General features: G+C 49.1%; 3 protein-coding genes and 1 pseudogene across 3 annotated transcripts; 1 reads left to right on the top strand and 3 right to left on the bottom strand.

Annotated features, from left to right (window-relative positions):
- Positions 1 to 364: 364 nt before the first annotated feature.
- On the bottom strand, positions 365 to 1,195 carry LOC136548588 (uncharacterized; annotated as a pseudogene).
- Positions 1,196 to 1,306: 111 nt separating this feature from the next.
- Positions 1,307 to 4,466, bottom strand: LOC136548587 (uncharacterized). The gene is made up of 4 exons (XM_066540061.1): positions 3,159 to 4,466; positions 2,463 to 3,054; positions 1,388 to 2,365; positions 1,307 to 1,326 (listed from the first exon to the last, which is right to left on the bottom strand). The coding sequence occupies exons 1-4, from the start codon at positions 4,464 to 4,466 to the stop codon at positions 1,307 to 1,309; spliced, it is 2,898 nt and encodes a 965-aa protein (XP_066396158.1).
- An 11,206-nt stretch (positions 4,467 to 15,672) lies between these two features.
- LOC136551615 (protein FAR-RED ELONGATED HYPOCOTYL 3-like) lies at positions 15,673 to 16,513 on the top strand. Its single transcript, XM_066543170.1, has 2 exons — positions 15,673 to 16,007; positions 16,078 to 16,513. The coding sequence occupies exons 1-2, from the start codon at positions 15,673 to 15,675 to the stop codon at positions 16,511 to 16,513; spliced, it is 771 nt and encodes a 256-aa protein (XP_066399267.1).
- A 1,597-nt stretch (positions 16,514 to 18,110) lies between these two features.
- Positions 18,111 to 21,411, bottom strand: LOC136551614 (sugar transport protein 14-like). The gene is made up of 3 exons (XM_066543168.1): positions 21,055 to 21,411; positions 20,592 to 20,841; positions 18,111 to 19,786 (listed from the first exon to the last, which is right to left on the bottom strand). Exons 2-3 carry the CDS (start codon positions 20,731 to 20,733, stop codon positions 18,369 to 18,371), a joined length of 1,560 nt encoding a protein of 519 aa, XP_066399265.1. The 5' UTR covers positions 20,734 to 20,841; positions 21,055 to 21,411; the 3' UTR covers positions 18,111 to 18,368.
- Positions 21,412 to 21,992: the final 581 nt, after the last annotated feature.

The following is a 21,992-nucleotide window of genomic DNA, read 5'->3' as shown; positions in this document are numbered from 1 at the left end:
TAGAGAAGGCCCAAAGGCCTTATATGTTGTCAGCTTCGGTGGACCTGGGACCTGTGGGAGCGCAGGCTCGTGGTAACGAGCCAGGCCGGCTGTAAGCCAGCTCCAAGATCGTGAACTCGGTGGTCACCACCGGTTCCAATAATTGGTATCATGAGCCTATGGTCAGAAAAAGCTAAATCCGATAAAAAAATCTCGAGCGTCACATATGGCGGGGGCACCCCCGATGTGTGACTAAGGAGGAGATTGTTGGGGTTTAGTCCCATATCGTGTAGCGATAGTGGGGGAGCACAACATATAAGGCGGAAGAAGCTCCCACCTATAAGGCTAGTCTTTTGGGTTGGGAAGGCCCAAGCCTTATATATTGTCAGCTCCGGTGGACCTGGGATCTGTGGGAGCGCAGGCTCGTGGTAACGAGCCGGGCCGGCTGCAAGCCAGCTCCAAGATCGTGAACTCGGTGGTCACCATCGGTTCCATGGTGGATCTCGGAGCGGCGGTCGAGCGCCGGCTGCGACACCTCGAGGCCCTCCCTCCGCACGACGTCGAGGTACCTGACGGGGTCGAAGGCGTCGACCTCGATGTCCTCGTCCCACACGAAGACGTAGTCGTACTCCGCCACCACGTCCGGTTGCAGGAACCTCTTGGCGAACCACCACTTGGTCTGCCCCCGCGCCGCCACGTGCACGGCCCGGTCCGACCACTCCAGGTCGCCCCACTGCTCCACCGCGCCGTCGTAGTGGAACAGCATCACAGTGAAGTCGGCGGCCAGGAACTTGGACACCAGCTTGTCCACGACCGCCTTGTTCTTGATCCCTACGGGCACCGCCAGGAGGCTCTTCGGCTTTGTTGGCGCTGCTGCATGCATCCGCTCGGGGTCGCCGGCCAGTGACGGTTCCATCTCCAGGTTGGTGGTTAATTTCACGGACGAGTCCCCTTGGAAGCTGCGGCGGCGGCCTGTGTTGTTGGTTCGCGAAGTCGATGCTGCTGCTGGCTTCTTCGATGACCTCGAGTCGAAGTATTTTGCGATGAAGGAGGCCAACGTTTACACGGACGACGACGCCCCGTGCCGGCGTGTTGTCCCTGTGATGAAGTGTGGCGACGCCGCCGGCGACGACCAACAGCAGCACGAGGAAGATGAGCGCCGCCGCGGATCCGATGCTGCGCAGGGAGAAGCGTTTCGCGCTTGACGAGCCCATGACCGCAGCAGCGTTGCGTGATCGGATGGGAAGGGAGGTTACTGCGCCTGCCTGCTGTGTCGTTGCGGCGGTGCGCGCGTGGTTCGTAATTATAGGCCCATTGGAAGGGAAGTTCACTGTAGCTTTAAGTTCACTGAAGACAGTTTCCATTGAGATGGGGTCATTTTCATCGCAGCATGATTTTTTCGTGTAACCAATGGCATATTCCCATTCTTCTGGATCACTTTTTGCCCGCATTGCCCTCCCAGTCGCTATCAAAGCTAGTGGCAAGCCCTTCAGTTCCTTCACAAGTTCCTTTGCAAGAGCTTCAATTCGAGGATTAGAAGATAGAGTCCGCTGTTCGACCTTGTCTTGAAATAGTTGCCAGGCCTCACCATCTGTTAAACATGCCACGCTGATCTCTTTTCTCACCTCCATTAGACCACACACTTTCCTATCTCTTGTTGTGATCACCACTTTCCTTTTTTGTTGTCCTTCACTTGGATGACGAACCGGTATTCCGACTGCTCCCAGATCAATCCGATCCCAAAGGTCATCTAATAATAGCACAAAACTTTTTCCCTTGAGGAATCGAGAAATGATCTCCGCCTGATTTTTCACGCCATCTGCTTTCTCTAACTTGTGATTCTCTACTATTTGACCTTGGATCCTTTCCACTGAACACTCTTTGGAGGCCGTCACAGAGATAACATGATCAAAGAGTGAGTTCGATTGATCTTGTATCTTTTCTAGAAGGTGGGTCTTGCCCACTCCACCCAGCCCCCAGATTCCAATAATATCCACTGGCTTATGCTTAATATACTCCATGGCCTGTTTGAACACTGTAGCTCTGGAAGGCTGCTGCCAATATTCCTTCTTGTTAAGTACGACATCTTCCCACCGTTTTGGGTCCCGTATCGTACGCAATTCCATGCCAAATTTTATCAGCTCTGATGGACGAGCTCTTAGTACATCCACGATATCTTTTGCATGTTCACCGATACGAGGATTAGAATAAAGATTCTCGCACCCAACAATCTGTTGGAATAGCTCGAGTGCTTCATCCATGTCCAGACCCGAGACATTCAGAGCTATGCTTGCACGCATCTGAGCACACAAGCTTGGTGATCTTGTTGTGATTACAACTTTTTTCTTCAATTTGCCTTGAATTCCGAGGGGTGGGAAGCCAACTGCTGCCAGGTCCAGATTGAAGGTCATCCAGCAACACAAGAAAACTCTTATCCTGGAGGAATTCATATATCCTTGTGGCTCGAGTGGTTACTGAATCACCGTCCTGCATTTTGAGCCGTTGCATAATTTCAGATTGGATATTTCCCACTGAGCACTCTTCCGTTGCCTTCAGATAGATAACAAAGTCAAATGGAGGTTCCCCTCTGTTTGATGAACTGGGAGTCAAGGGGTTTTGTGTTTCAAATGAATTGTTGATCATTTTCAGGAGAAGTGTTTTCCCAACACCGACTGGACCGCATATTGCAGTCATCCCCTCTGGATCATCAATGATGTGCTGGCAAGCATGCTTAACAAAACGCACCTGACTCGGTTGTAGAACATCGTGGACAGGGATATAAATCACCAATGGCGGCTGTACAATATCACTGGGTCGGTCATTGAGACATTCTCGGAGCTCACGAAGCTTCGCTGCGGCAATGCTAATATCCCAGTTAACCTTGGTTCTCTCAGAATCACAGATATCTGTCCCGTCAGATATGATGGTATCTGCTCTAGACAGCCAGGTTTTAGCCTTGTCCGTTGCTACCATTCCATTTCCCTTGGCAACCTCATGAATCTTATCACGGACATCACTGCTCTTCGCACGCACCTTCTCCACGTCCTCGTTAAGCCTTTTAACGATTCCTTCTCTCTGGAAGGCAACAACAATTAATACAAATTAGTGATACAGAGAGAATAAGAAAGTAAAGTAAAACCTTGACACGAAATTTGAGTTAATCGTAAACATATATATACCAGCGATTTTGCTTCTGGATCCTGGATTTTGATCAGTTCCTTGACGACATGAATGACATCTTGCCACTGTCTCGGGTGTTCTTTTCCACGCATGTCCCTGCCAAAACTCATCAGCTCTGTTGGCAGAACCCTAAGTATGCCCACAAGATCTTGCACGTGTGCTCCTATATTGGGATCGGAATAAACGTTCTCTCCGCCAGCACTTCCTTTGAATAGCTCGAGTGCTTCATCCTCTTGTAGACCAGGAGCATTTATATCTCTGTTGGCCTTCAACTTATAACACAAGTTTTGTGATCTTGTTGTGATTACGACTTTCCTCTTTAATTGGCCATGCACTCCAAGGGGATGTGGCAGGCCAACTGCTGCCAGGTCCAGATCATTCTGAAGGTCATCCAGCAATACAAGAAAGCTCTTATCCTGGAGGAACTCAGATATCTTGGTGGCTCGAATGGTTTCTGAATCACCGTCCTGCACCTGCATCTTGAGCCGCCTCAGAATTTCAGATTGGATGTTTTTCACTGTACAATTTATAGAGGCCGTCACATAGATAACGAAGTGAAAAGAAGACTCCTGTTGATCAGATCTACCAGTATCGTTCGCATCTTCTATTATCTCAGATGTATTGTGATCCACAATGTCCCCTGTCTGTTCAGATGTACTCCCTCTAGGATGGGTGGGATCCCCCCTTGTATCGGTAGATGCACCAAATGAATTGTTGATCATCTTGAGAAGAAGTGTTTTCCCAACTTGACGTGGACCCCATATTCCAACCAGTCCCACGGTAGCATCATCCTTAATGCACCCGAGAGCTTGATTAAGAATACTGACTTGACTTGCTTTGAGACTAACAGACATGACTTGGACTATCTTCACGGGTTGCGGTGGTGGCTCTTCTGTGATAGTTGTAGGTCTGTGTTGGCTACACCAGTTCACTTCAACTAGCGTCTTAGCCGCCTTTTTGCTGATCTTGTAGTTGGACCAGCAGTTTGGGGCCCAGCACCCAAAGATCATGCACCTCTGTTCATAGCGCTCACGGCTTCCCTCTTTGTCAGTTATAGCTTTATTTGCTCTTTCCAGCCAAGTTCTTGCTTCATTTGTTTCTACCAAGCCATTCCGGCGACCAGTTTCAAGCTGCTGCTTCACGTCGTCCCTCGGGCCAACAAAAGTTCGAGTATTCGTATCAAGATCCCTGACATTTCTCCCAGTCGTGAAGAGATACGTTGCATGTTCAATGAAACAATCATATAGCGGTTTCACGACCGTGCTGACAGTACTACCCAACCAACTGCCCAAGTTCGCTGGCGGCATTGTTGCTACGCTTTCAATAATTTAAAGGAAATCACCTGCAAGCAACGCACTGCTAGGCCGTTAGTACTCTTTCATTATCAGTTTGAAAAACAAAAAAACAGGGCGTCCTCAACTGTAACTTGCAAATAGTAGATGAGGGTTGAAAAAAAAAATAGCACTATAGTAGAGGATTGTGCAAGCTGTGAGAGAGTTGTTTCAGAGAGATCGATCTTGCTAGACTAGCTAGAGTCACTAGCTATTTAATTTCTCTCATTGATAGCCAATCAAATTCTTCCTAGACTTGCATCTGGGAATCACTAGTCCATCAACCCATGCTCTCGCACGGATTAGAATTTTTGAGATATATATTGTTTAATACATCTTACTAATAAAGAACTATTATATTAAATGGAATGTTTATATCTTTGTTTATTTCTACAAAATAGACATAATAAATATTTCATATATATAGTCTATATTCAATTATCATAAACTTTTTAATTACTTGTTTGCAAGGGATTGATTTATATGATTTTCATCCATATTCATTTTTTTATTTTAAATATGTAATTAGTTTGCAATCTTGCCATTAACTATGGTGGTCCTTGTTGCCGCATCACGTATCTTATGACATCATGAATCTCAATTTAATTTTTCAAATTTTATTCCTACTGACTGTTATAGATTATTTTTGTAGTCAAGTTCAAAGTCTTGTGATTATTGTATTTTTTTACTAACTCTAATTTTTGCACTTTTTAACAATAAGGATTTAAAGTGAATTGTGAGTGTTATGTTATTTCTATGTGGTTTGTCAATTAAACGTTTTTTCCATGTTTCATAAGCTATTAAAATAAATATACCCCCTCTGTTCCAAAGTATAAGATGTTTTGGCTTTTTAGATATGTAGCATTTGCTATGCACCTAGGTATGTCACTATGTCTACATACATATAAATACAATGTATCTAAAAAAGCCAAAACGTCATATAATTTGGAACAGAGGAAGTATATCCTAATGTATATATGTTTGCTTAGTATAAATGGTGAAGTATAACATTATGATTATTTTTTTCATGGTTGTAAAAGTTTATAATTTAGAAATATATATGTCGCGTACTTTATGCATATCAATTTTTTTATAATAGTTGTCGGGGACCAATACTAGGGTATCCGAAGAGGAGAGGCTAATGGCCGTAAACATTAATTCATCTGAGCAGTCAAGAGCACGACTACGGCTCCAACCGGCCCCCAGGTGTGCGGGCTCCGCCTCGACCGACCTCTGGGGAGCCCCTGGGGGCGGGCTCCGCCTCGCCCGACATCGAAGCCGCGGGCTCTGCCTCGCCTGACCCCAAGGTCGCGGGCTCCGCTTTGCCCGACCTCTGGGGGACGGGCTCTGCCACGGCCGACCCCGAGGCCATGGGCTCCACCTCGCCCGACACTAAGGCCGCAGGCTCCGCCTCACCTGACCCCAAGGCGCAGGCTCCACCTCACCCGACCTCTAGGGGCGGGCTCTACCTCTCCCGACACCAAGGCCGCGGGCTCCGCCTCGCCCGACGGGGTCCCATACCACCGCCAACCAGTCCAGGTCCAGGCGTATGGGCCTAGGTCAAAACTCTGACACCAGGGAAGAGACTGGAACGCCTCGATATAACCCACGGCCGCGACGGGACATACCTGAGGACTCACATCAAGAACAGCATCGGGTGTACCGGTACTATTCTACCTAACCCTCGTACGAACACTGACAGGTGCGTCAGTTCACCAATGACGTCCGCCAGGTGGAGTGGAGCACCATGACCGGCAGACGACGCATGTGCATGGCGCCAGTGACGGACAAGGCCGCAACATGGCGCCATCCCTATTGACATCTACAGAGTCGGCGGGACCCGCATGAAGGAGAAGAAGGGCCCGACGATCCTAAAGGCCTTTGGCTCTCTCTCGTTCTTCTCTTTCCCTCCACTGTAACCCATGCTTTCCCTTGGCCTATAAAAGAGAAAGCAGGGCGTCCCATGAGAGGGATCTGACCAACGAACCCATCGAACCCCGAACCACGAGATAACAAACACATGAGCGCACGGCTGAGCAGCGACCGAGCTCTTAGCACCCGTCCATTCTTCCCACCAGAGACTTGGGACCTGTCCCTCTCTTGCCCGTTTGTAACCCCTACTACAAACTTTTGATGCTAGTAACACGAGCAGCAGCGACGAACTAGACATAGGGACATTCTGCCCGAACCAGTATAAACCTCGTGTCCTCTATGCACACCATCCGAGCTAGACGCGCAATACTAAGAAATTTACTCGTCGGTGGTAACTCGAAACACCGATAGTTGGCATGCTAGGTAGGGGCCTTTTGCGCGTCTCGACATCCACACCAGACCTCAGATGGCTAGTCACAACATCGGCTGGGTCCTGGGCGCGCACATGCGCTTCGGGAACCTGGACTTCATCGTCACGACGGAGGGAGAGTTGGCGAGGGCTCCCGTCATCATCCAACCTCTCTGCTTCGCCGGCCTTGACTCGATCGCTGAGGCGCTTGAGGAGCTGCAGCTGCATGCACCAGAGGCCCGTGCCCCTAGGAGCGACTAGCTCCTTGGCTTCAACTACAAGAGGTTATAGCGCCAGCTGGGCGCCTTCCTAGGACCCTGACCATCTCGGGAGGACCAACACCGCCTCACCTTCTCGTTCGCCAACGTCATGGCACAGCTTGCCGGGAAAGAGCCGCTCTCCCCATAATACCTCATCCAGAATGCCCCGACAGCACTCCCGTCCGGTCTCCGCACTGCCGCAGAGACCGTTGGGCACCTTGTGGCACAACGCACGCCACCATCCCCTATGAACGACGAATTCATGGGGATGACTGAATATGTCATGGAGTCTTTCCACGACCTCCTCGCGGGAGAAATGAAGTCGCCCTCCACCTCTAACTCCAGCAGGGGAAGCCATCACCCCTCTCGTGAATGTTTCATGGCAGATACCCTCGAGGGACACGTCGAAAGCATCCACGAGGAAGAGGCTACCCCAATGAATGACCTCGACGACAAGGCTGAGGGGGATGTAGGGGCCCCACCTCGCCTGCGGGTGGAGCAGCTAAAGGCCCGGCACTAAGAGCTCGAGGAAGCACGACTCCAGCTTGAGCAGGAACGTGCGGAGCTCGAGCGAGAGATCGAGCGCTACGGAGAAGGTGGGCGTGCGCGTGCCATGGCCCATGACGTGAACCGGAGTATCATCGAGGATGATGAAGCCCTCCCATACTTCACCCGAGCGAGCTAGAACATCGCTGCTGTAGCGACCTTGCTCTGGGGGCTTCCAGGGCCTGCAACGCCCAAAGATCGTCGGGCCCATCTCGAGATTCGCACGCTACTCGAGCGTGCGGTGGCGCAGCAGGCTGAGAGCTCGTTGTCCCGACGATGCGAGCTCGACGCCAGCCAGCGCACTCCCTCAGAGCGACCCAACAAGGATGCGTTAGTCCACCAGGCATCGCAAGGAGGTAGGCTGCGCACCATGGTTCTAGTGCATGAGCGTCTCGGCCACCACCATGACGCGCATGACACCCTTGATGCCCACAGGCGTGCCCACGGTGATACAAGGGAGGGGGCTAGCCACGGCTACCACCCTCATCATGGTGGATGCTATGACAGCGGCGAGGACCAAAGCCCGAGCCCTGACTTGTCGGGACCTCAAGCCTTCGGCTGACACATCATCAACGTCGTCTTCTCACCATGGTACCGACCATCGACCAACATCCCAAAATATCTCTGGGGAAACGAACCCCGGACTGTGGCTCGAGGATTATCGGCTTGCTTGCCAAGCCGGTGGAGCGGATAATGACGATTTCATTATCTGCAACCTTCCATTGTTCCTGGTTGATTCGGTGCGAACATGGTTGGAACACCTTCTGCCCAATAGCATCCAAAATTCGGTGGACCTTAAAGTGATCTTCGTGGGAAACTTCTAGGGCACATACGCGCGTCCTAGGAACCCATGGGATCTCAAAAACTATCGATAGAAGGCCGGGGAAATCCTTCATGGGTACATCCGACGCTTCTCCCGGCAGTGCAACAAGCTGCCCAACATCGCCGACGCTGACGTCATAGGAGCTTTCCTATCTGGGACCACCTGTGAGTCCCTGACCATAAGCTGGGACATAAGGGCCCATGAACCACCAAGGAGCTCCTCGACATCGCGACCAGCCACGCCTCGGGCGAGGAGGCGGTCGGAGCGATCTTTGACTACCTCAAGGGCAAGGCAAGCGGGACAAGGATGCCGACGAAGGTACCTCCAATTGTCCCAGTAAGAAGAAGAACAAGCAGCAGTGTGAGGGCTCGCTCGTGGCTACCGCCGACCGCAAGGGGGTCGAAAGCCTACCGAGGGTACCCCAAACCACTTCGAGAAGCTGCTCGAAGGGCCATACCCAAACCATGCCTTCCCTGTAAAGCATCTCTACAAGGACTGCGGCCTCATGAAGCGGTTCTTGTCCGAAGGCTCCAACAAGGGGGAGCATAGGGGGGACCCTAAGCCGACCACAGACGACGCCGACAAGAAGGACGGCGGCTTTCTGACGCTGGATGGCTGCCTCATGATTTTGGAGGGTCGGCGGCCTATGACTCCAAGCATCGCCAGAAGCTTATGCGCCGCAAGTCTATACGGCCGAGCCAACCGCACATTCCTTCCTCCAATGGTCGGAGTCTGCCATAACCTTTGATCGGACCAACCACTCAGAAAGCATCCCACAGCCAGGACGATATCTCCTCGTGGTCGACCTGATCATCGGCACAAAGTGGCTCACCAAGGTACTGATGGATGGAGGCAGCGGTCTCAACATCATGTACGCTGAAATGCTTGACGCCATGGGCATCGACTGAGCGTGCGTCTAGCCGACCGGGGTGCCTTTCCACGGCATTGTGCTAGAAAGCAGGCCCTACCACTCAGGCATATCGATCTTCCCATCACCTTCAGGGATCCGTCCAATTATAGGATGGAGACCCACACCTTTGAGGTGGTCAGGTTCCATGGAACCTACCACGCCATCCTGGGACGTCCATGCTACGCGAAGTTCATGGCCGTCCCCAACTACACCTATCTAAAGCTGAAGATGCTGGGTTCGTGCGGGGTCATCACCATCGGCACCTATTTCCAACACGCCTATGAGCGGGAGGTAGAGTGCTGCGAACACGTCGCGGCAATCGTTGCCTCCAAAGAGCTCGCGGCCATCAGGAAGGAGGTCGCCGAAGAAGCACCCGACCCTAAGCGGTCGGCCGAGTCTTTCTAGCCAGTGGAGGGCGCCAAGGAGGTCCTCATAGACCCTAGTGGCTCCAAGGGTAAAGTGGTGCGCATTGGCACCATGCTTTCCTCCAAATAGGAAAGCACGCTCGTTGACTTCCTCCACGCTAACAGAGACATCTTTGAGTGGAAACCCTCGGACATGCCAGGCATTCCGAGAGAAGTCGTCGACCATGCCTGCGTCGCTTCGACAAGAGGAAGCATAGGGCCATCGGCGAGGAGATTGCGAAGCTTTTGGCGACAGGGTTCATCAAGAAAGTATACCATCCTAAGTGGTTAGCCAATCCCGTTCTTGTACGAAAGAAGAGTGGGAAATGGAGAATGTGTGTTGACTACACGGGTCTCAACAAAGCATGTCCAAAGGATCCGTTTCCTTTACCACGCATAGACCAAGTAGTCGACTCAACCTCAGGGTGCAAAACCCTTTGCTTCCTTGATGCATACTTCGGGTACCATCAAATCACGATGAAAGAGTCCAACCAGCTCGCGACGTCTTTCATCACCCGATTCGGATTGTTTTGCTACATCACGATGCCGTTCGGTCTAAAGAACATTGGGGCTACATACCAGCGTTGTATGCTCAAGTGTTGTGGGGACCTCATCGGGTGAACCGTTGAGGCCTACGTGGATGACATCATGGTCAAGTCCAAATGGGCTGACCAGGCCATAGCCGACCTAGAGCAGACCTTTGCAAAACTCCGAGCAAATGGCATTAAGCTCAACCCCGAGAAGTGCGTTTTTGTGGTCTCGAGGGGTATGATACTAGGTTTTATCGTCTCCGAACATGGCATCGAAGCCAACCCGGAGAAGATCTCGGCCATCACAAGGATAGGCCCGATTCAGAACATAAAGGGGGTGCGACGAGTCGCAGGGTGCCTCGCCGCGCTCAGCCGCTTTATCTCGCGTCTCGATGAATGAGGTCTCCCCCTCTATCAGCTTCTGAAGAAGGCCGACCGCTTTGAATGGATGCCCGAGGCCCAGGAGGCACTTGACACGGTCAAGCGGCTTCTGACAAAGGCCCTGATCCTGGTCCCTCCGACCGACAGGGAACACTTCTGCTCTACATCGCGGTCACCATGCAAGTGGTCAGTGTCGCCCTGGTGGTAGAGCAAGAAGAAGAGGGACACGCCCTCAAAGTGCAGCGTCCCGTGCACTTCATTAGCGAGGTCCTGTCTGATTCCAAGACCCGCTACCCCCAAATCTAGAAGCTTCTGTACGCCGTCCTTATCGCCAAAAGGAAGCTGTGTCACTACTTTGAGTCACATCCGGTGACGGTCGTGACGTCTTTCTCCCTCGGTGAGGTCATCCAAAACCAGGATGCCACGGGAAGAATCGCGAAGTGGGCACTCGAGCTGATGGGTGAAGGCATTCCGTATGCCTCCCGGACGGCCATCAAGTCTCAAGTGCTGGCTGATTTCGTTGCAGAGTGGACTGAGGTCCAAATGCCACCGGCGGTCGTCGACCAAGAGTACTAGATGATGTACTTCGATGGATCGCTGATGAAGACAGGCGCCGGCGCGGGACTGGTCTTCGTTTCGCCCCTTGGGGTACGCATGAGGTACATGGTTTGTCTCCATTTCTCCTCCTCCAATAATGTGGCCGAGTATGAGGCACTCATCAATGGCTTACGCATTGCCATTGAGTTGGGTATCCGACGGCTTGACTTCCGGGGCGACTCCTAGCTGGTCATCGACTAAGTCATGAAGAAATCAAGCTGCCACAACGCCAAGATGGCTACGTATTGCTAAGAAGTCCGCTAGCTGAAGGACAAGTTCCACGGTCTCGAGCTCAATCACATCCCAAGGCGTCTCAACGAGAAAACATTGTTCTGGCTGATTTGTTGTGAGAGAAAAATACTGTTCCGGCTGAAAAAATAAGCTAAAAAAGATGGATTATAAGAGAAACGAACAACCTGCTACCAGTTACGTATTGTTTCACAGATCTGAGACTCTGAGTACCTAAGAACACGAAGCAATCAACCATTACACGAAATCATTTCGTCACCAAAACGAAATTAGCAGAAGGTGTTGCCGCCAATTCCAATTTCCAGCTGCTAAAGGAGTCCTGCGTACATTCGTTTCGCTCATATTTGGATTATGCTGATGCTTATATTAAAATGCTGTAAGAAAAAAATATTATTGGTTCGTTGAAAAATACTTGGCTGAAGTAGTGTAGCAGAACAGAGGACCATCTTCGGAAGCAACACCATTCTTGCATGATGTGCTTCCACTGCCACTGCTTGCAGAACGCATCCACACCCCTTGATGTGCACCTGTCGCGCAAAATCCTCATCAAGTTACAAGTTAAATGCTACATCAATGAAAAATTAATAGTTACTACATGCATGTGAAACCATCATTAATCTTGTTAGTTCCTTGATTTCAGCGTCAACATGTTTTTCCGTTCGAAGAAAGTTCAAAATGGATAAAGTACATCCACTGCTGTTACACAAGGCCACGTTTAGATTGCAAAAAATTTCAACCCGATAAATAGTAGCACTTTCGTCTTATTTAGTAAATATTGTCCAATCGTGGACCAACTAAGCTCAAAAGATTCATCTCGTGATTTCCAACTAAACTGTGCAATTAGTTATTTTTTTTACCTACATTTAATGCTCCATGCAAGCGGCTAAAAATTGATGTGATGAAGAGAAAGTGAAAAAACTTGGAATTTGGAGGTGATCTAAACAAGGCCCAAGTCTTCATGTCTATGTTGTGAGGAATAAATGATGTTGCCAACTTGTAGACGTCCCAAAGAAAACGGGGATTCTGTTGAATATTCAGAATTTTAGTTTGAGAAGGAATGGCAAGACCTGCGTATAGAAAATTAGCATCGATAAAACCAGCTGATGTGGACTCTTTGGGTTATCGACAAACGCGAGATCTGACTATAAAAGGTCTCGAGTCCGTGAATTAAGGGTGTCATATTTGGAAATTCTGTCACCACAAGCAATGAATTGTCGAAAACGGCTGGATGCAGAGATAAGCAGGACTGACTGAAGTACGTGCTGACTGAATGTTGAGTGAGACATCCGTGTGAGTATTTGACTTCGGTCTTGTTTAAATCCAGAATATAAAGTTTCAGGGTATCACATCAGATGTTATATGAGGATGTTGTATGGGATGCTTGGATACTAATAAAAAAATTACAGAATCCATCAGTAATCCGCGAGACGAATTTATTAAACCTAATTAATCCGTTATTAGCACATGTGTTACTGTAGCACCACGTTTTCAAAACATGGACTAATTAGGTTTAAAAGATTCGTCTCACAAATTAGTCGTAAACTATGCAATTAGTTATTTTTTAATCTATATTTAATACTCCATGTATGTGTCCAAATATTCGATGGGATAGAGAGTAAACTTTAGGGGAGGAACTAAAAAGGCCTTGAAATGGAAGTCTGATATTTGGAATACGGTTATGTTTGACCAGTGAAAGGGACTGCATTACAGTATGTTCTGATGACCAGATAAGTTGTACCAGTAACATGAAAATCTGCGCAAACTGATTGCCCGCTTTTATTATTTACATAATACCTCCAAACCAAAATAGGTACATAGCCACTAGCCAGAAGTTGGTTTATTTTGGAACAGATGGTTAACTAGTAGGGGAACACCGTCTCTGATTTTATTTAAAAAAAACGTTTCTGAAACTAATTCATGAATAAATTATGGGAACAAACAGTTCCTGAACATTCGTTCAGAACTTCAGTTAAATTGTTTGAACAAGTTTGGGTGATCATAAAACAGGAGCAGACACTTTGGCAGTTAAACTGACGAAGAGTTGAGCCTTGCCTTGGGTGATTTTTCTTTTCTTTTCTTTCTGGCTGTAACTAAGTTCTGAACAATACCTTCTGCTTTCTCCTATAATGAATTGGCAGAGCACCTGCCGAATTTGCTCAAAAAATACATATCAGGTGCAAATCAGGGAACCTGTACAAACTTGAAAACTACGAATCAGATCCACAGATGCCAATCCAATGCATGGGGTGAGAGGTGGGACTATTTTGCGCTTAAATCCTCCCACCTGCTAGCCAGTTTTCCAAAAAAAACCCTGGCCCCTCCTGTGCAAACCTTCCCTAGGGATTCCGCTGCACCGATCGTCCGTTCCCATCACGACCGGTTCGTTTTCGCGTGATGGCTTTCCGCGAGCGAGCAGGGACTGCGCCGCTAGGAATTCATCGCCCGACGCGAGGGAATTCATCGGCCAGGGAATTCACAAGCCAGCGAGTCCGTATCCGCTCGGCGCCAGCGAGTCGCCCCAGCCCCCAGGCCACCGCCACGCATGTGCGCCCCTGGTTCGCTCGGCGCCAGCGATTCCTGCCGCTGAACTCGAGGAGACGAGGAGGCCCTGCCGCTGAACTCTAGGAGACGAGGAGGCCCTGCCGGTCTACGTGCATCACGATCACCATAGCGAGCGAGTCGCGAGCTGAGTGCCGTCGCCCGTGCGCCCGGCCTGGTGTGCTTGGCGAGTTCGTTTTTGCGTGCGCCCGGCCATCTGCAAGGTCCTGCGCGGCTCCGGCGTGTGTGAGTTCCTTATCGTGACCTTTCTTTTCGTTTTCATTTTTGTTTTCGTGGCCCGATTTTCTTTTCGTTTGATTGCAAGTTATGTCAATCTGATTGCCAGAGAACGTACCCGGACGGCGCGATGATGTGGAACGATGGCGACAGCCAACAGCAGCAAGAAGCTACAGCAGCCATGGACAGGGAACGACGCCCTCTCTGAAGCCGTCGCCGTTGATCCCGCCGTCGCGGGACTTACAGGAACAAGTTTTGAGGCCACCGCCATGGATCATTTGAAGCCTGTGGTTAGGAATGATGTTTGATACACTTACAGATGTGGAGAAATTTTACAAATCGTATGCACATGAAGCTGGTTTCTCTATTCGTGTTGGTCAGCACAAGAAGCAAAATGATGAAATATTATTCAAGCGGTATTATTGTTCAAGGGAAGGGTACAGAAAGGAGAACGTAAAAAATGTTATTGATGAATCTGAAAAAAGAGAAAGACACATAATGTGATGGAAACCAGATGTGGTTGTGAGGCACATATTGTTGTGCAGCTTGGCAGTGACAAGAAGTATCGGATAGCTTCAATGGTTGAGGAGCACAGTCATGGTTTTGTGTCACCAGATAAGAGGCATTTGCTAAGATCCAACCGTAATGTTAGTGAGAGGGCAAAGAGTACTTTGTTCAGTTGTCATAAGGCTAGCATTGGCACCTCACAGACATATAGACTTCTCCATGTCAGTGAGGGTGGGTTTCAGAATGTTGGGTGCACGCTGAGGGATTTGCAAAACTATTACCAGTGACCTCAGGAGCAAAATCAAGGATGCAAATGCACAAATGTTTAGTGGCACAACTTGAGCGAAAGAAGGAAGTAAATCCTGCCTTCTTTTATGACTTTATGGTGGATGAACAAGGACGACTTGTTCGTGTGTTTTGGGCAGATGCCTTATGCAGGAAAAACTATAGTGTTTTTGGTGATGTGGTTTCTGTAGATTCAACATACACCACTAACCAGTATAACATGATTTTTGTGCCATTTACTGGAGTCAATCATCACTTGCAAAGTGTTTTCCTAGGGGTAGCATTCTTGGCAAATGAAAAGATCAAGTCATATAAATGGTTGTTTAACACCTTTCTGAAGGCTATGCGTGGAGTAGCACCTCATCTAATCATAACATATGAAGATGTGAGCATGAAGGCTGCTATTGCTCAGATTCTATCGGATACAACTCACAGACTTTGCATGTGGCATATTATGGAAAAGGTACCTAAGAAGGTCAGGCCCTCTATAAGAGAGGATGAACAGTTCTGGGATAGACTACACACGTGTGTTTGGGGCTCCGAGACTTCAGATGATTTTGAGTCATAGTGGAATTCTATCATAACAGATTTTGCACTCATGGGAAATGATTGGTTTTCCACCACTCCTAAATTGATGACACCATGGGCCATGGAGAAGCCATGTAGTGTGATATATACACATGAAGTTTTCAGTAAATTTCAGGAACAAATCGAAGTTGCAAGAGACCATTGCATTATTCAAGGCATTACAGAGTGTGAAGATATAAAAATTGTCACCATCAGTAGTCTATCTGGAAAAGAGCGAGTGGTTCAGTTGAACAAGTCAGACATGTTTGGTAGGTGCTCCTGTAAATTATATGAGTCCTATGGCATCCCGTGCCGTCATATCATACAAGTGCTTAGAGCCGAGAAGCAAAATGAGGTACCATCAATTTATATTATGAAGAGATGGGAGAAAAGATGTAAAAGGTTTGTATTGTATGATTTTTTTCTATGGTTGTTTTGTACAATAGTCTTGATCAGATATTCAATTTTACAGGGAACTATTCTTTGATGAAGAAGGGCACCTGCTAGATGAAAAGCCTGAAGATCCTATGGAGGTGGCAACAAGGAAAAAGATTTCAGATTCACGGAACCGGTTTGAAGATCTTATCCAGATGGCCAAGAACTCTGAACAAGGGATGGACTTTTTATTTTCTAGTTTATCCAACCTAGTAGAACCTCTCCAAAAGATCGCACCTGCTATGAGAGTTAATAAACAGGATGAGTATGAATCTTTCCTTGGTAGTAAAATTCCAAATCAAGTCGATATACATCCACCAAATGATATCAAGTCGAAAGGGAGATGCAAAAGAATTAAGAAGAGCAAGGAGATGAAGGCTACAAGCAAGGGTAAAAGTAAACGGACGTGTGGAAAATGTAAGCAAGTAGGGGATCATGATGCACGCACTTGCCCAAACAATGTTGTTGGCTGATATTTCAAGTTCGTGTAACCTTTTAATACCTTTTGGAATGCTGCTTGTAAACACTTATTGATCAGTGCATTTGCATAAGAACCTTTTCCAGTAGATGCGTTAGTTGTAGAAAAGATTGGATGCTAAGAATCTTTTCCAAATGCTTTCAGTGGAGTTAAAACAAATAATGAACTGAACCAACAGCAACATCTTCCCATGTGTGGAGAACAAAACATCAGAGATAAGATAGTTTGTGGCAAAGGCTTGTTCAATTGAACTTATTCCATCACAGATGGCTTATGCAACACCAGGCACAAGCAGTGTGTGAAGTACAGGTAGAGGTAGAAGTACATGACCAAAGAATACTAATTTATACACATCTATTTTGTGATCTTCTTTATGCCTTTTGAAATCCAAAAATAACACAAGACAGTAAATTGCTCTTGTTACATGCTGACAAACTGTCATCAGTTCATCACTTCTTTAGCACTTGTCAGCCTCCTTGAACACTTTCAGGCATTTCTCAACCACATTGCTACTGAACTTCTGCATGGACAAGTGGATGTATGATCTTCGCCTTGTCAGCCTCCTTGAACACTTTCAGGCATTTCTCAACCACATTGCTACTGAACTTCTGCATGGACAAGTGACTACACACCTAACATTGAAAAAAGGGTAGAAGGTGAATCCACAAGAATTCCAGTGCTTGCAAACTGCTCGAAAGCGAGGGACGTCGATTGGGCAGGAGTCCATGGCATATCATGGAGAGCAGTTCTGGTAACAATTCTGACCAGGGACGCTGTTATTCTTCCCTTCATCATGGCTCGCCATATCCTTGTTGCCCCAGCATGGTGGAACATAGAGTAAGTTATGACTCATTATAGGACATTAATCCTCAACTGATGCCACAGGCTAATTAAATTTCAGAATTGTAAGTAGAGATTCTACATTATTAACACTACTCCAAGTAACAACGGAAGTAGAGAACAGAGGCTTTGTGAACTAAAACTACTCCATCGACAAGTTTTTGTACTAGATCGATATTATAAAAAAAATCAAGTTTATGTAGGAGCAGCAGCAATATTGTAACCGGCCATCATCAATCAGTAAAGGAAAGAAAAAACTGGCCACAATCTTCATCCAAGTGACTACACACCGAGCATATTGTATCAAGATTCACCTCTTTTCTTGGCAAATTTCATCTGACCAGGAGGCCGCCGAGGGTGGAGGCGGGTAGGAGGCTGGCGACGGCAGGGGCGGCCAGAAAGCGGGTGGGGGCGACGGGAACCAGGCCGACGAGGGCAGGGGCGACGGGGACCTGGCCGGGCCTGGCGCCCGAATGGCGCCTCAGCCTGGCGCACGGGGATAGGGTTTTTTTTGGAAAACCGGCTGGCAAGTGGGAGGGTTTAAGCGCAAAATAGTCCCACCTCTCACCCCATTCATTGGATTGGCATCCTATGGATCTGATTCGTAGTTTTCAAGTTTGCACAAGTTCCCTAATTTGCACCTAATATGTTGCCAAAAATGAATGCCAAACAATGAGCTAAGATAACATCGTGCTTCGCCTAACGCATTTCGGCATCAATATCCCTCAACCCGCCACCAATTACACAACAGATTGGGACAATTTTTTTTTTTTTTTTTTTTTTTTTTTTGCCCCGCACAAGTCTGAAGTTACAATTACAATAACATGAAAGCAGAGCACGAAAACCATGGACGAATTAAGGCACAATGCAATGCAGCAACACCAATCCTAACTCATCCTCTTTGGATTGCATTAAGAATCACACCACACTCGACGAGTATATCTAGTACTAGTAATCATCCCATATAGATTTGGAGTAGAAAACTTATTAAACCACATTGGTTATCATGTTCATGCTCTGGACATCTCCTGCTGCTGCTGGTGGAGGTTGCCCTGGTACTTTGGGTCCCTGCGGACGACGCGCTTCCAGTACCAGTGCTTGTCGAAGAGCATCCAGATCTCCTCGATGGGCACCTGCTTGGTCTCCGGCAGCAGGAGGATGACGAAGATGGACATGACGACGATGAGCGAGGCGAAGAGCACGAAGACGCCCCACCGGAGGTGGCACAGCGCGGCCAGGAAGCACTGCGCCACGGCGGCCGTCCAGAAGAGGTTGACGCACACCACCACGCTCTGCCCCGCCGACCGCATCTCCAGCGGGAACAGCTCGCTGGGCACCAGCCATCCCAGCGGGCCCCAGGACCAGCCGTAGGCCACCACGAAGAGGCAGATGGCCACCACCAGCACCGTGCTCACGCCCTTGCTCAGCTCCTCGCCTTTCCCGAACTTGAGCGCAAGGATCACAGCAACGACGACCATGGAGGAGATCATCTGGATGCCCGCCTCGATGAAGAGGAACCGGCGGCCGAGACGGTCGACGGTGACCATGGAGATGAGCGCGCCAACGACGAGCATGGAGCCGGTGATGATGGAGGAGTAGAGCGCCGCGGAGGATCCAAACCCAAGGCTCTGGAAGATGACGGGCGAGTAGAAGAGGATGGAGTTCATCCCCGACAGCTGCTGGAACGCCGGGATGCCGAGCGCGCCGATGATGAGCTGCGGCCTGTTGCGCACGGCGAGCAGGTTCCGGAACGTGCCCGTGACGGCGCGCGCGGCGTCGCTGGCCTCCTTGAGGTCCTCGAACTCGGCGTCCACCTTGTGCGTGCCGCGCACCTTCTCCAGCACGCGGCGCGCCTCCTCCAGGTGTCCGCGCTCCACGAGGCTGTTGGGCGTCTCGGGCAGGAAGAGCGCGCCTACGAAGATGGCGGTGGCGGGGCCCATGGCGAGCCCCAGCGAGAGGCGCCACCCCCACGGGTGCAGCCGGTCCGTGAAGTAGTTGATGATGTCGGCGACGAGGATGCCCAGGCAGGTGGTGAGCTGGAACAGCTGGTTGACGGCGCCCCGGATGCGGTAGGGGGCGATCTCCGAGAGGTAGAGCGGCACGGCCTGGTTGCCGAAGCCGATGCCGACGCCCAGGAGCACGCGACCGACGATGAGCATGGCGATGTTCATGGCGGCCGCGTTGATGGCGCCGCCCAGGAAGAAGCTGGTGGCGCCCACCATGATGCTGGCGCGCCGGCCCCGGCGCTTGGTCACGTAGGAGGCGCCGAAGGTGGAGACGAGGCCCGCGAAGTAGAGCGACGAGGTGAAGAGCGTCAGCAGCTGGTTGTCGTACTTGCAGTAGTCCGTCTCGTGCAGGTGCGCCTGCTTCCGATGGTACACGTCCGGGAAGAACTTCTTCAGGAAGTCGTCCATGGAAGTCACGCCGCCTGCAATGCAATGGTTGGATCGTCAGGAACACCAGGAGCAAGCGGCATCTTTTTTCTTAAAAAAAAAAATCTTTTTTCTAGTGCTTTTCTGCATTGAAATGTATTTCGCGTAATCAGACATGTTTTCGGTATGGTTTCATTTCATCATGGTTACAAATAAAATGCTTCATTTCACAATGGTTAAAAATAAAAAAAGGCTAATTTTTAGTGATGTCACTTGCAGAAATGCGGTACTCCACGAAACAGAGTATATATCCGTACTGAAAATGAGAGTACAGGGATGAGACCAAACAAATTTGGTAATGGTTGTCAACAACCCATCAACCATTTTGACATAATAGCAGGGTTGAGTTGTAAAGCACTTTTCCTTCCTCCTGGATGATACGAGACGGAGACATGATAATGTCCGTTTCCGATTCCTGTGATTCTCTGGCCTATCCAATCGATTCATTTTCAGTGCAAAGTATTCAACCATGATGGAGACCATCCATAAAATTCGGATCAGAATATATTGGCCACCAGCTTTTCTAAATATCATATTTCGAAATCTTGTAAATAAATTGTTGGGTTATTCATGAGCAATCATATGTCGAACCCCTTTCGCAAACCCGGAAAAGAAGAAGAGATAAAAATATGAGCAGAGAATCATCAAACGCGGACAAGAACTGCATTTCGACGACCAGATCATTCTCAGGAGACAGGAATTGCATTTTTCAACTAAAACCAACTACGAAGAGGAACAGGGTACGTATGAAAAATCCCACGAAGAAAGAGCAGTGGGGGGAGAAGAGAAATATATACTGACTGGAGACTCCGAGGTCATAGCCGAAGAGGGATCCGCCGAAGGAGCCGACGATGCAGGCCAGGATGAAGTAGCCGGTGATCTTGCCCTCGTAGAACTCGGCCCTCCCGGCGTCCGCCTCACCGCCGCCAAACCCGCCGGCCATCCCGCTGTCAGACCCTTCTCCTCCTCTCTCCTCCTGACCGGAGAGAAGCAGGAAGGTCCTCGCTTCTCTTCAGACGACGCGCACTTTACTGTACTCAGCCTCTGTTCCCTGAAACGAACAAATAGGTAAGGGACTAGGGAGGAAGGAGATGAAATGGACGACAACGACGGCGGAGAAGGAGAGGGCAAATCAAATCAGCGAGGAGAGGAGGGGAGAGCGCACACAAGTCAACAGCGGCGAGTCAAGAAACTGACAAGGGAAGGGAGGCCAAGACAAATCGACATCTCTATAGCTGAACACAAGAATCACAAGATACTCTACCTCAGCTCGTCTCTGGATGGACCAGCTCAGGAACGCGTGCTGTGCCTAGTAAAATATTCAACGCCAGGCCAGGTAACTGAAGATTAGGGTAGTAAATAAATAAACAAAGATCGACCGGCGGATTGGTTCCGCTGCTCGGGACCAAGAAGCCAGCCAGCGGCCCAGCGCCGATCCAATCTGCCGCCGCCGCGCCCGTGCTGATCTGGTTGGGCGACGAACCAACGGGCAGCTCGCAGACGAATCGGGGAGGCTGCCGGGAGGTCGTTGGGATGGGTGGGTTTTTATCTCTGCGGACGCGCGGAGCTAGGCGCACCGCAGCCCAACGTCCCAACCCCCCGGGTCTCCACTGCTTGCTGAGTGTGCTGGCTGGGGATAAAAGGATATGGACCAGTGGTTTCTCGCGTCCCACTGCCGACGGGCGTGGCGGTGCCACTGCAACTGCAACTGCGTGCAGAACAAGTCCTTATCCGGTGGGACCTGTCAGAGTTTCCCGCTTCTGAAAAATCTGGGACAGGGACGACTCCGTTGAATGCAAGACTTTGCCTTGGTACAGTGAGCACGACAGATCCTGATACTCTCCGTTGAATGGAAGACTTGCTACAGCCTCCAATTCAAGTGGTCCGATACTTATGTGTTCGCTGCGATGTACCGCCTCCCACCGCCACGAAAGAATGCAATTCTCGTGTTTGAACAAGACAAGCAGTTTAAATTTTGATTAAAATTACATAGTAATATACTAATACTCATAAAACAAAATAAGTACCATCAAATTAGTTATATAATATATTTTTATAATAATTTTAGTCGAAGACATAAATGCTAATATTATTTAATATAAATTTAATTAAAGTTAAACTACTTTGACCGATACATTTTCTATAATTTTATTTTTTGAGACGGAGGGAGTATGTACTAGCACGCAGTTTAGGGGGTGTTCG

The sequence above is a fragment of the Miscanthus floridulus genome, chromosome 4 (assembly GCF_019320115.1).
Source record: "Miscanthus floridulus cultivar M001 chromosome 4, ASM1932011v1, whole genome shotgun sequence".
In the NCBI taxonomy this organism is placed as follows: domain Eukaryota; kingdom Viridiplantae; phylum Streptophyta; class Magnoliopsida; order Poales; family Poaceae; genus Miscanthus; species Miscanthus floridulus.
The sequence above is the reverse complement of the archived record's forward strand: the minus strand, read 5'-3'. Positions and strand labels throughout refer to the sequence as shown.

Bases quoted from the DNA above. Each gene is read 5' to 3' on its own strand.
- LOC136548587 (XM_066540061.1), bottom strand. From the start codon at position 4,466: ATGCCGCCAGCGAACTTGGGCAGTTGGTTGGGTAGTACTGTCAGCACG. The intron at 2,366-2,462 runs GTGATTCAGTAA...TGGACCTGGCAG, and splicing joins ACGGCTCAAAATGCAGGACG to CAGTTGGCTTCCCACCCCTC. The intron at 1,327-1,387 runs GTTACACGAAAA...AACTGTCTTCAG, and splicing joins AGAATGGGAATATGCCATTG to TGAACTTAAAGCTACAGTGA.
- LOC136551615 (XM_066543170.1), top strand. From the start codon at position 15,673: ATGACACCATGGGCCATGGAGAAGCCATGTAGTGTGATATATACACAT. The intron at 16,008-16,077 runs GTTTGTATTGTA...TCAATTTTACAG, and splicing joins TGGGAGAAAAGATGTAAAAG to GGAACTATTCTTTGATGAAG.
- LOC136551614 (XM_066543168.1), bottom strand. From the start codon at position 20,733: ATGGCCGGCGGGTTTGGCGGCGGTGAGGCGGACGCCGGGAGGGCCGAG. The intron at 19,787-20,591 runs GTCAGTATATAT...ATTGCATTGCAG, and splicing joins CTATGACCTCGGAGTCTCCA to GCGGCGTGACTTCCATGGAC.